Raw genomic sequence first — 13,829 nt, forward strand, 5'->3', positions numbered from 1 at the left:
ACATTTCTTTTTAAATTTTGAGCCCCAAGTTCTCCCTTTCCCTCCCCTTTTAAAAAAAGTTAAGCAATTTATCAAAATATAATTTTAAAAATTCATGAAGCCTTTTGGCAGTTTGGGCGAAGCCCTCAGACTCCCCGGAATTGACGTTTTCAAATGCACGATACAAATCAATTCCACTGAAAAAAAATTATCAAAAATTTGAAATCATCAAAAATAAACATAAATATATTTATAACATAATGTATAATTATAATATACTATATGATATATTTATAAATATAATACATATAAATATAAAAATTATCAAAATAAATGCTTTAAAAGGTAAGCCTGGACCCTAGCTTAAGAACCTAAGTCTAGAAGTTCAGGCCTTTTTCTTTTTTTTAACAAAACCCACAATCAGGCCGTTAATTGAGACTTCAATGGAGAGAGGATTTTGCGCTCGAGGTTTCCTCTCGGGAGAACGCCACCTCCCCGGGCCCGGGCGGGGACGGGCGGAGCCGGGGGTCGGGGCTGTAGGCGAAGCACGTTGGGCAGAGGGAGGCGGCGTGCGGCGGGCGCGGGCCCGCGCGGAGAGGAGCAGGCCCGGCCCCTCCGCAGCTCCCGCCCCTCGGTGTCCCGGAGAACAAGAGGGGGAGGGGAGGGGGAGGCCGGGGTCCCGCGCCCCGCGGCTCCGCGCTCCAATCTCGCCGCCCCCTCCCGCCCCGCCCCCAGCGCCCGCAGACGCCGGCCCCGGCGAGGGCGAGCGCAGGCTGCTGTCGGAAGTCCCTCGCGATTCTCCTTCCGCTCCACAAACCACTTCCGGTCTGGCCCGCCAACATGGAGGCTTAGGCCTCTGTCGGCCGAGCGGCTTCTGCTCTTCTCCCGCCCCTTTTCCTTCCTCCCCCCTCCCGTTCCCTTTCCGGCTCCCGGGCTCGCTGAATGGGGTCGGGGCTCCGCGCCGCCCGCCCCGGTGCCCGCTCCATCGCGGGGCAGCGTTAGGGAGAGGCGGGGTGGCGACAGGCCGAGCCGAGGCGGCGGCTGCGCCAGCGCCGGCCCCGGGCTCCGAGCGGCGGGGGGGGTCTCCGGAGCCGCGTTCCGGGGCGCCGCCGCGCGTGAGCCGCCATGGCCCCCGTGCAGCTGGAGAGCCACCAGCTGGTCCCGCCCGGAGGCGGCGGCGGCGGCCCGGCCTCGGCGCCCGCGCCCCCCCCTCCGGGAGCCGCGGTGGCGGCGGCGGCGGCGGCGGCGGCGAGCCCGGGCTACCGGCTCAGCACCCTCATCGAGTTCCTGCTTCACCGGGCCTACGCGGAGCTCATGGTGCTGACAGACCTGTAAGTGCCCCCCGGGGCCGGTGCCCGCGCGTGCCGGTGCCCGGCCCGGGCGCGCCTGCTTTGTGCAGCCCCTCCCCCTGCCCCGGCGCCCCCGGACCAGAAAGGCGGTGCAGCTGTCAAGTGGGGGAGCCCGCCGGGCCGCAGCCACCCGCTGGGCAAGGGGAGGCGGAGGCAATCTTTCCGTCCTTTTCCTTCTTTCCTTTTTTTTTTTAAATGTTTGAGTTCAGGTAAGAGGTATGTCGGTTTACTTGATGGAGCAGAATCTGCTTCCTAAGCTGAGAGGATCACAGATTTAGAGCTGGAAGGGCCCTTGGAGGCATCTGAGATGAGGAACCTGAGGGTAGGAGAGATTAGATGACTTGCCCAGAGCCCACTTCTAGATTGGAGCTCAGCATTTCCAAGTACCTACCGCGAGTGCTGTATATCCGCTTGTATTATATAAATGAATGCTTCAGGAAGTGTATTACCTAAAGTAACTGGGGGCGGGGAGGGGATTTTTTTAACCTTTTGAGGTTTGGTGGAAGTAAAAAGTTATTTTTTTTTCTCTCACCTACTGAAATTTTATGAAGTTGGGAGCTTAACGCCACTCCCTAAGTGGTTATTTTAATTTGAGGGATGCAAACATTTCGGAATCGTAGCATATAAACAAAAACGTTTTTTGTCAACCGAAAAATTTATCCCCATAGGATAGATTTTTAAAAGCTCACAATCTTTTGAGGAAGGCAGAACCAGATTTTATATATCTGAATTTTCTCTAAAGGCTTTACTGATTCAGTGAAAATTCCTAAGCAGAATAGTCTTTGTTGACTTAACTGGAGGAAACGGTCAGAACTTAGAACACAGGATAAGTTGATGATGTTTTCGCTTAAGACCCTAGGCAAAATTATGAAGTAAAAAGTTTTCATGGTTACTTTTGTCTGTAGCTAACACTTATTGACCTTTTGCCCTGTAATACTTTTTTTTTTTGGTTTTTTCAAGGCAACGGGGTTAAGTGGCTTGCCCAAGGCCACACAGCTCCTGACTCCAGGGCCGGTGCTCTATCCACTGCCACCTAGCCACCCCTCCTCTATACTGTTTTAAAAATTGACTGACTTCATCCTTTATTTTAATCTTCCCTTCTGTTACTTTTATCACTATTTATGTTTTAAGAGTTATATCTCAAATTGCATAGTGGATGGAACGTTCTGAGTCAGGGAATTTTGAGTTACCTTTGACTCTCAGTGACTCCAGAGGAGGTCTGGTTACTTCAGGAAACTCCTTCCCTTAGAGCCTTTAAAATATTAAACAATTGGTGATTCTCTAAGTACAGGGAACTCCCTACAGCCATCAAATTACAGATCTGAACCCCCCCCAACTCAAAATTATGGAATTAAAAGTTTTAATTCGCATAAGAACTTTTAGCTATCTGTGGACAAAGTCATATAATCCATTCACAAAGTAATTCCTGAATCTCAGACTAATGTGATAAAGTCCATTGATTTAGATTAAAGGGTCAGATGGGTTGCTTTCAGTCTTTGTCCTTTGGTAAAAAGGACATTGGATTTGGAGTCTGAAGACTCCAAATTTGAATCCCAGGTTTACTATTTATTTGATCTTTGGGAAATCACTTGACTTCTTTGATCTTCAATATTTTTAACCTATAAAATGAAGGAGTTCATCTAGGTGATCTCAAGTCCCATTTAGCTCTAATCTAATCTAATCTAATCTAATGTTCATTTGAGTCCTAAAACTGCTTGAATCACAGATTTGACGTTCTGAACCCTCTCCTTTCTTCAAATATCTGCTTCTAGTCTCACTTCATCATTGCATCTAAATGCTTCAGGAGATCTGTGATGTTGGTGTATACTCCACCAACATTGAACAGATTTGCTCCTCACCATGATAGATGACTCTCTTAAGTTGGTGACCGATCTGGTGGCCGATCTTCTGATGATAAAGTTCTTCAAATTTAATTAGGTTAGTCTTTGAGCCCAACATCTCAAAGTTGATTCTACTTGAAGACTTTTCAGCTTGATAAGACCTACCAGTGATCATGCTCTGCAAAGCATAGTTTTTAAATGATTCAGAGTAAGCACAATAGTTACAATTAAACAATTGTTTGGGGGTATAGTTGGAAGAATAATCATACTATATATTTCTACAAAGCTCCTTTGATTCTAAAAACATCCTGTGGTCTAGACCTGTCAAATATCTTTATTTAACAAATGTGATAACTAAGTCTCAGAGGAGTTAGTGATGTGTGTAAAGCCATATGAAAAGTCAGTAGTAAAGTCAGAACTAGAGCCGGAGTCTTTTTTTTTTTTTTGAGGCAATTATTTGACTTGCCCAGGGTCACACCACTAATAAGTTTTTGAGAGTGGATTTGAACTCAGGTCCTGCTGACTACCTTCAGTGCTCTGTCGACTATGCCATCTAGCTGCCCTGAGCCCATGTCTTTTAACAAAGATGTAGAGAATCTGAGTTAGAAGAAATTTTAGATGTCATCTAATTCAATTTCTACCTAAATAAATCTCCACAATGTCCCTGAAAAATGGTCATGCAGTTTCACTTGAAGACCTACAGTGAAGATAGACCTACTGTTTCCAAGGCTCTAATTATTAGGAAGTTTTTCTTTAAATTCTGCTAATATCTGCCCTTATAACATCTACCTCTTCCTGTAGTTCTATCTTCTGGGGGACAATGATAATTTTTTTCAAATGATAAGTTTTCAAATGATAATTCATATATTTGGATAGCAAACATTTCACCTACCCTTCTGAAAATTAAACCTTCCTGGTTTTTAAAACTCCCTTTTTTAAAAAAAAAATTTATTTAAGGCAGTGGGGTTGAGTGACCTACCCAAGGTTAGACATTTAAGTATCTGGCAATGGGGTTAAGTGACCTACCCAAGGTTAGACATTTAAGTATCTGAGGCCCAGTTTGAATTCAGGTCCTCCTGACTCCAGGGTTGGTCCTGTGTTTTTTTAAAACTCTTGATCCTCATATGTGGTCTTCAATTCCCTTACTATTGAGGTCACCCTCTTCTTACGAGCTTCACATCTTTAATGTCCTTCCTAAAATATAATACCTAGAACTGATTAAAGTATTCTATGTGTGACTTGATAGGGCAAAATAATAGGTAATGTAGTTTTAAATTATGTTAATTCTTTTGACTCCAATGACACTGTATTTACACATATTGGCATCTTTTTAATTTTAGACCTTTTCCTCTCACAATTTTTCCATATTTTTGTTGCAATGGAAATCTGATTTCCCCTAGTAGGGGAAATCATCTTTGACCAGATTTTCCAGCATCAAATCCTAACTTTTGTGTACACACACACACACACACACACACACACACACACACACAGGTTCAGAAGTAGTTTTCTTTGCTTATTCCCCACTACAAATTCCCGTGTTCCTGCTCCCATCTTTCAACAATGTCTCCCCTTTTTGAGGTGTTCATGCCTTCTTTCATCACTTTAGTCAAATCTCTCAAAGTCTTCTCCTGAAGGTTTCCCCCCCGCCTCTTAGGACTTGGCTCCCAGTCTTCTTCATACTAACCCCCATCCTCATACTTGGGGACTGCATCATTGATTTCCCTTAGAATACTTCAGTCTCCCATTTCACCAACTTCTTCAAATCCTGTAAGTCTACATTTTCACTGAGCTTCACTAGCTTTCAACATCCATTATGCTGCTTCCTCTATTAGCTTGAATATTGTTTCCATCTCCAAACATTACTACTATTGCTCCATTCATTCTGTCTCACTCTTCCTAAGGGCAGCTAGGTGGCACAGCGAATAGAACACTGTCCTTGGAGTCAAGTTGACTGGAGTCGAATCCAGCCTCAGACACTTGACACCTGTCTAACCTGTATAACTTTGGGCAAGTTACTCAACCACGATTGCCTGGCATCCTGGGCCATCTCCAGTCATCCTGATTCATATCTGACCACTGGACCCAGATGGCTCTGGAGGAGAAAGTGAGTCACATCCTCACTCAAATTCAATTCATGTGCTTGTCATGATATCACCTCCCTGATGTATGGTCTAAATTTGAAAATGAAGGCCAAACATTATCTCACTCTTCCTAAAATCTAATCTTTGGTCTCAACATGGCCTCAGTCCCTCATTTCCCCTTTTTCTACCAGTCACTTTAACTCTGGTCTCACATTACTCCCTTAACAGTCTATTTAACCATTTTAACTGAATGCTCTCTACTACCATGAATTCCTTTCCCTTTTGCCCACTCTCCACTCAGGTCTTAATCCAAACCTAATCCTCTTGTGCTACTGGATGCCACTAAAGGAAAGTCATATAATTGTGTCTACTATCATTTTATAATTATCTGATAATCCCACCCAGACCCTTGATAATCTTTTTTTTTTCCTTCTTTCACTGTCTTCAATTCTGCAGTGGCTGCTTCTTTTCTCTTCTTAAGCCCCTCATCATCCTTTTCTCTCTCAGGAGGAGACCTCATCTCCTACTTTACTAAAAAAATCAAGGCCATTATCTCTTTCCCTTTTTTGAAATTACTTTATTTGAAAATGTTTCATGATTTAAAAAAATAAGATGACTATGGAGTATCAGAGACATAACTGTCATTTCTTTCAGTACTGAGATACAGTTCAACCCAGCCAGGTAATTCTTTGAAGATAGATAGTTGGTGTCTTATTATCTCATTCCCAAAGTACATCCTCAAGGCATATTGCCTCTCACTTCACCTTAAGGACACCATTCATTGCCTGGAACCTAGATCTCATTTTTCCTGTGTACCCGTTTCCTATATCTCATTCTTGCCTTGGGGTTAACATTCAGTAATTATGGGAGAAGGCCATTCCATAACCGTGGAAATAGTGAAATTCCATTTGTGCACCTAGGACTTCCTGGAATGTAGGTATGTGGGGGAGGGAAGTAAGAAGAGCTGTTGGACAGACTAGTAAATCTTATTATTTTGGGGCTATGGTTCCTGAACCTATAAACAGTTGTGTGTTAAAAGAAATGTCATACTTGATAAAGCTTATGCTACAATGCCTGGCACATAATAGATGTGTTTAATAAATGCTTGTTGATTGATTACTAGCATAAAAAATGCTTTGTGAAACACTCCCAAGTACAGAAAATTCTCATTTTTCCTTTGTTTCATACTTGTAAAAATGCTTTTATTGCATGTGGTTTTGTCTTTAAAAATAAAATCACGTTATTAACCAAATTGATCTTTGCAATGTACAATGACAAGTATTATATGAATGTTTTCTAAAGCTATCAGTAATGGTATTCATTGCTACATTTATATTAGTCTAATGTTCTGATTCAAATGCAATATTTATATAATTAAAATGTTTTTGTTTCCTTAGACTACCAAGGAAGTCGGATGTGGAAAGGTGAGTTTTAAAGATATCCTTATCTCTCTTTTAGTTTAAATATATCTAGGAATTTTTTTTTTTTTTTTTAGGTTTTTGCAAGGCAAACAGGGTTAAGTGGCTTGCCCAAGGCCATTAAGTGTCTGGGACCCGATTTGAACCCAGGTACTCCTGACTCCAGGTGCCTGTGCTTTATCTACTATATGCCACCTAGCTGCCCCTATCTAGGAATTTTTAAGAATATATTATGTGAAGAGGAAAACTCAAGAAATCAAACTTTACTAGCTTCCAGTATAGTTGGTATTGGCTTAGAATTTTCATTCTTTTAATAGTTATTTATTGAATGCCTATAAAGTGCTAGAACCTTTTGAACTGTGCAAAAATGTGGTACATTTAGATCACCTTTGTGGAATTGTGCATCATGTTTAAACACGAATCACTTCCTCTATATTTCTGTTATTAGATGTCTTAGTGAAATGACATCTTATTTCTGTGGTTGCTCTACAGAAAACTTGATTTTTGTAAATAATTGAAGTTTGAAATGAACATTACTAAGTTTTAGCACATGACCCGTTTGTGAAGAATTTGAAATAAATTAGTCCATTTAAAAATCATATTTTGGAATTTTAAATTATCACCACAGAACAGTGTACTGTGAGAGATTTTAAGGAGATATTTAAGTACCTTCTGATGGGCCTTCCTCTGAAGTACTTGGCAGATCTTTTTTTGGTAGAAGACTTTTTTTGTAATTAGGGATCCTTGGAAAGGCACAGTTTTAACAGAGGATCGAAGTTGTTGTTTTGTGGTATATTTTACTGATAGACCCTTTGGCGTGACCTGACTTGTCATTCATTCTGGGTCATTACGTGCCATAAGTAGCTCTTTCAGACTCTTTAAGTGGCAGAGAGGGGACTGCTGATCTACATTGATAGAGAGGGGTATTTCCTACAAAAATGAAAGGTTGACTCTCTCTCCCTTCTAGAAAAGAAAATCTTTTTTATTTATTTACTGTGTACAAGTTGTATTGCTTCAGTTGATTGTAAGGTCTTTTGAGATAGAGACTGATTCCAGAATCACTCAGTTTTAAAATTAGAAGGAACCTCAACAGCCATCATATACACCTCACACCTGAAAGGAATGTCCATTATATCTAACAAGTTATCTAGCTTCTGCTTAGTGTTTGTATATTTCCAATACAGTTGTTCTTGAATTGAGTTTTTTTAAATTTAAGAATAAGTTCTTTTCTTTTCAGCGGTGCTATCAGAGTTGTACTTTGCTCATTTTTCTGGGTATACTCCATGATTAGGTTATTATCATTAGTTGTTTTAGATATATTCTTTTGTAGTAGTGAGATTTTAATTGTTACAAATTATGTCTGTGTCCCTTTTACCTTATGGGTGATGCCCAGCAGGAATACTAACTTAGACATCTAAACACTGGTTTTAATTACAAATGTTAACCCTGGATTTGACCCCCCCCCCCCCAGGCGAAATCCTTGTGAATAAAGTTCAGGATAGTCTAGGGCATGTATGGGATAATTGTTGTTATTCCAGTTTTACTAGATCATAGAGTATGTGGAAGGGATTGGCATGAGAGAATGCCAAGAAAAGTATTTAGTTCAGACAGAAGAGCCCTACTGAAGTAGTTCCACATGGGTAATATGTCATAAAGGTCCTTTAGCAGGACATAAAAATAGACATGAAAGGAGTAATAATCAGTAACTAAAACATTTCTTTTACACCCAGAGAAACTTTTTAACAACGTTGGCATCATGTGAAGTGGCCTTTATAAAGTTTTATGAATTGCTAGAAAATCTTAAGTTGATTAATTTAAGATTATCTATATTAAATGAATCTGGATTGATTAAGAATGATATTAATTCACTTCTGAATGCTTTGAATGAACTTTAATAGACAAGATCAGTGAGTAAACATGGTTGGAAAAATAATGTTTGGTGCCTGGAAATCTCTTGAATGGTTTGATGTTGTTCAGATCATTCAGCTGTGCCAATTCCCATTTCATAAGAACAAGATGTCTACTTAAATAAACATTCCTTTTAAGGACTTGGATTTACTTTAGCTACTCATCTTCTGGATACCCCTTAATGACCTTTAGAAGAAAACTTTACATAATAGTGTGACTTTTTTTTTAAGACCCCTTCTCTTCTTGCAGTCTGTTTCCGTATTTTTAAAAAATGTTTAGAAGCCCTATTGCAGATTCAGAGGAATTGTGTGGGTCAGGAACCACCCTTTTTATTAATAAATTTTCCTTCACTCTTTTTTTTTTATTCTTATTAAGGCAGTGGGGTTAAGTGACTTGCCCAAGGTCACACAGCTAAGTAATTATTATTTAAAAATAAAATCAGGTTATTAGCCAAATTGAACTTTGCAATGTACAATAACAGCTAAGTAATTATTAAGTGTCTGAGACTGGATTTGAACTCAGGTCCTCCTGACTCCAGGGCTGGTACTCTTATCTACTGTACCACCTTGCTGCCCCCTTCCTTCACTCTTGAAGCCTTCTCCCCTCCCCCAACCTAATTAGAGTGGGTCATGAAACAGTTGTTTCTCTGCTTTATTTATCTGCCTATAGAATCTATAGTACATAATAGAGGTTGTAGCTGTTGATGTGTTGGAAATCATGATATGATCTCTTTATTGATCCAATCCAATGAACTTGTACTAATTACTTACTACCTGTTAGGTACTATGCTAAGCACTGTACAATGAATAAAAAAAGAAAGACAATCTGTTCATGAGGAGCTTGATGACATCTAATTATAGGTAAAGAGTTACATGGCAATTTTAAGGTCCCTTTGGTTTATCCATTGTTGAATTCCTCTAGCAGTGTCACCTTAAAGGGGGAGATATGAGTTCAGGATTAAAGACTCAGGTTTTCATATGTTGGAAAGATTCTTTTTTTTTCTTCTCCTTTAATCTCTCATGAAAGGTGACTACTTTCTTCAAGACCAACCCCCTCCACAAGTATCCTTGATCCTATTTCTTCCTATCTTTTCAGTAGATTGTACTCATAATTATTTCATAACCCCTTTCTTTATTTTTGGATCTCTTCTTCTCTATTGGTTCCTTTCCTCCTGACTATAAACAGACCAAAGACTTCCTTTTCCTTAAATTTGCAGTAGACTCAGGTATGTTTTCAGGTTGTCTGTCTCTGCTCATTCTCCTAGAAAAATGCTTTATGCTTGTCTCTACTTCCTCCTCTCTCACTTCTCAGCCCTTTGTTGTCTGACTACTGATCTCATCACTGAAAACTGCTTTCTCCAAAGTTGCCAATTGTCTTTTACTTGTTATATCTAATACCTCTTCTCAGACTTCTTCCAAGTTCTTGTCCTTTCAGTAATGTACTGCATTCATGAGAATAATTTCTCCTTTCTGGATTGTTAAGACAGTGTTTTCTCTTCACTGTCCTCTCTGTGATCTGACTGTTCCTTCTCCTTGGGAGGATCAAAATTCATATCTTTCTCCTCTGCTCTTAGCGTGGGTACTCTTTTTACCACACCTCAGTCTTATCAGGTTCCCTGGTTTCATATATCATCTCTATCCATATGACTCCCAAAAATATATATATATATATATATATATTATATATATGTGTGTGTGTACATATATACATATATATACATATATACATATATGTGTATATATATATATACACATATATATACTACCTTAGTTGCTTTCTTAAATTACTATATTATTCTATTTCCATCTACAAAATATCTGTAGCAAACTTTCCCTCTCTTGGGGTAGCTAGGTGGTGCAGTGGTGCAGTGGATAGATCACTGGCCCTGGGGACCTGAGTTCAAATTCAGCCTCAGACATTTAATAATTTCCTAGCTGTGTGACCTTGGGCACATCACTTAACCCCATTGTCTAGCCCCACACAAAAGCTTACCCTTCTCTGCTTAAATAGCATCTGCCTAAATTCAGACATTTTATCACCTCTCACCTGCAATATTCTCCTTATTGGTCTCCCCAAGAGCCTCCTCCACTTCAAACTATCTTCACATGCACCAAAGTGATTGATTTTCTCTTAATGCTCAACCCTGAACCCTTTCACTAAACGCTAGTGGTTCCCTCACCTCTAGAATCAACTAGAAACTGCTATGTTTGACATTCAAAGCTCTTCCCACCTAACTCCAACTTACCTTTCCAGCTCTCATGTGTTAATCTTCTTCATGCGCTTGTAGATCAGCCAAATTGGCCTTTATGTTGTTATTTTTATGTCACTCTACCTCCCATCTGCTTGACTTTTGGACTATCCCTCTTATCTAGAATATGTTCCTTCACTTCCATCTTTTGGAATCCTTAATTCCTTTCAATACTCAAATCAAATATTACCTTCTACACGAGAATACTCTCTTCCTTTGCTAGTAATTCTCCTCTAATGTTGCCTTGGATCTGTTTTTGTACTTACTTGGTATATAAATATTTGTGTCCATATTTGTCTTTCCCTTTAAGGTTCTTGAGATCCAGGCTCTGTTTTTAACTTTGTGTCTTCATGGCCTGATACACATAGTAGACATTTAATAAAAGTTTGATTTAAAAAGTTACACATCATTATTTTGCATTTGTCCTTGACCTTTGTTTCGCTAAATTAAACTATATTAACAACTGATTTCACATGTTAGTCTATAGAAATTTAAAATTTTTTAGTAAAAACTATAACCCGTATTGAAACAAATATGAAATAATTAAATGCTTTAATTTTTTGGATTTATTACTTTATTCCTCTTAGAAATTGAGCTTCCTGAGGTGGTTATGTTTAAAGAAATATTGATGATAGAATATAGATTTTGACTGAGATAATATAAATAGAAATCATTTTTTTGGTTTTAAATAAAGATGGTGAGATTATCACAAACAAGCAATAAATAACCTTTAAGATATTTTTATTTACTTAGAGTTATGCTTTCTTTTTATAGGAAAATAGAAATTGTGCAGTTTGCTAGCCGAACACGTCAACTCTTTGTTCGATTATTAGCTTTAGTAAAATGGGCTAATAATGCTGGGAAGGTGGAAAAATGTGCGGTAAGTCTTTTTTCAGAATTTGGTACACAGTTGATTTAATGGTATGTTTAACTGGTTATTAATTTACTTTCTAATTTAAGCTTGCCGTTTCATCTTCTGATTATTTGCAGGAGGTCATGAAATTATTTGAATAATCTTTTCTGTATTATATAGTATTTACTGCATCCAGTGGTATTTTTAACAATTGTTCATGCATATTGCATCACTAGTAATTATATCTCATTTCTACACCAGTAGTGAGTGTTATGAATGTGTATCTTTTTTGATTGGTGTGTGGTCCTATATTTAGATTCTTGAAAGCACTATGATTTGAAGGAGGCAAAGTTCTTAAAAAATGATTTCTAACCTAGAGCTGCTAATCCTGATTTGAAAGAGAGAACCTAGAGATAGGAAGATGGACATGTAAGGAGAGGAGAGATGGAAAAATAGACCAAGGATAAATAGAAAAGAATGTCAGGAACCTTTGAAAAAAGGATATCTAGTTGCTCTTATTTCAGATATGTCCAACCTGTGGGCTGGATGCTACCCTCAAGTCCATCAATGGGGCATTATTATATTTTATTGTTGTATCATTGGTAATATAGGTTACATTATAGTCACATATTAAATGCTATATGTGGCCCTCGACAAGTTTTTGTTGGGCAGTGCAGCCCAAAAGAACTAAAAGGTCAGACACCTTTGCTGTAAATGAATTGCTTTTTCTGTGCCCATGTAAAGATTCAAGACTACCAAAAAGTCATCATTCCCACTTTCCAGGAATGGTCCTGGACCCCTTTCAGTAATATTTGTGAAATTGTGGAAAATTAATAAGAATTTCCAGAAACCTAGTGACAGACAAATATTGTCCTTGTTTCCAGAAATTTTATAAGAATAACATTGAACCCTTGTAAAATTCTAGAATGGACTATTAAGCATATTTATGAGAACTTAGAAGAGAATAGTTCCAGTCATGGATTCTCTTAACAAATAATGCCAAACTATTGGGAAATCAGAAGACCTCAGGCACAGCATATCTTGAGTTAAGAAATATTTATTTTATTAAAACTGTCTTATTTTACCTTTCCAAATAAGTTGGAAAAATTTGGAACAGCTTGTGTAGTTAGATCTGTTTGCAGCAGTTGAAAATAAAAAGTATTGAATAATCAATAGAGTCTACCTGGAGAGAATCCTGCAGTAAAGTATCATAGAATTCTGAACAAATCAACATTTTTATCATTTACTTAAAAGAAGCATAGGAAGTATGTTAATTATATTATGAAGGCCACAAAGCAGGAAAAGTAACTGACCTCATGGATGAATAAGTCAAGATTCAAAATGTAAATGAATTGGAATGCTTAGTCAGAACTATGAAAATTAACAAAGATAAATGCAAACTTTTATATCTAGACTTTTAAAATCATTAAGTGCAGAAAATACCTGACAATAATTCTCAAGGGGAGAAAAGAATGTGATGGGTTTCTTTTGACATGTCACCACTCCCACTCCCTCCCAGTAAACTCCAGTGATTCACTGTTGCTTCTTGGAGCAAATACAGAATATTTTGTTTGACTTCAAAGCCCTTCGTACTTTAATCCCCTCCTGCTTTTCCAGTCTTCTTACACTTTACTCCCTTCCAGATACTTTTTGATCTAGTGACACTGACTTCTTGATTGTTCTAGTAACAAGATACTTCATATCTCACCTTTTGTTGAATTTTATGGTTCTCTCCTATTTCTGGAACATTTTTTCCCTCTGCTCCAACTACTCATGTCATTGGCTTCCTTTAAATCCCAAGTAAAATCTCATCTACGGCAGGAGGCTTTCCCTTATGCCTCTTAATTCCATTGCTTTCCCTCGGTTATCTCCTATTTATCCTGCATATAGCTTGGCTTTATTTATATATGTATTTGTGTGCTTGTTGATTCTCCTATTAAATTGTAAACTTTGTGAGGTCAGAGGACTGCCTTTTGCCTTTTATTTTTTATCCCCAACATTTAACATAATGCCTGCCATAACCTAATCCTAGAGTGTTGATACAACTAACAGTTGAATAAAGGCTGGAGACATAATAGATAGTCTGTCTTCTTGTCATATCACATTGCAACAGACCAGAAGTCTCATGATATGAATTCCAGTTCTGACC

The 13,829-nt window shown here is 38.8% G+C and overlaps 1 protein-coding gene across 1 annotated transcript in view; it reads left to right on the forward strand.

Moving 5' to 3' along the window:
- Positions 1-1,089: 1,089 nt before the first annotated feature.
- Positions 1,090-13,829, forward strand: part of MED14 (mediator complex subunit 14) — a 70,220-nt gene continuing 57,480 nt past the window's right edge. Inside the window, exons 1-3 of the mRNA XM_074214170.1 lie at positions 1,090-1,310; positions 6,651-6,677; positions 11,602-11,707. Coding sequence (XP_074070271.1) covers positions 1,105-1,310; positions 6,651-6,677; positions 11,602-11,707 — 339 coding nt within the window. The 5' untranslated portion in view covers positions 1,090-1,104. The remainder of the gene's footprint in view (positions 1,311-6,650; positions 6,678-11,601; positions 11,708-13,829) is intronic.

This window comes from Macrotis lagotis, chromosome 1, assembly GCF_037893015.1.
Source record: "Macrotis lagotis isolate mMagLag1 chromosome 1, bilby.v1.9.chrom.fasta, whole genome shotgun sequence".
NCBI lineage: Eukaryota > Metazoa > Chordata > Mammalia > Peramelemorphia > Peramelidae > Macrotis > Macrotis lagotis.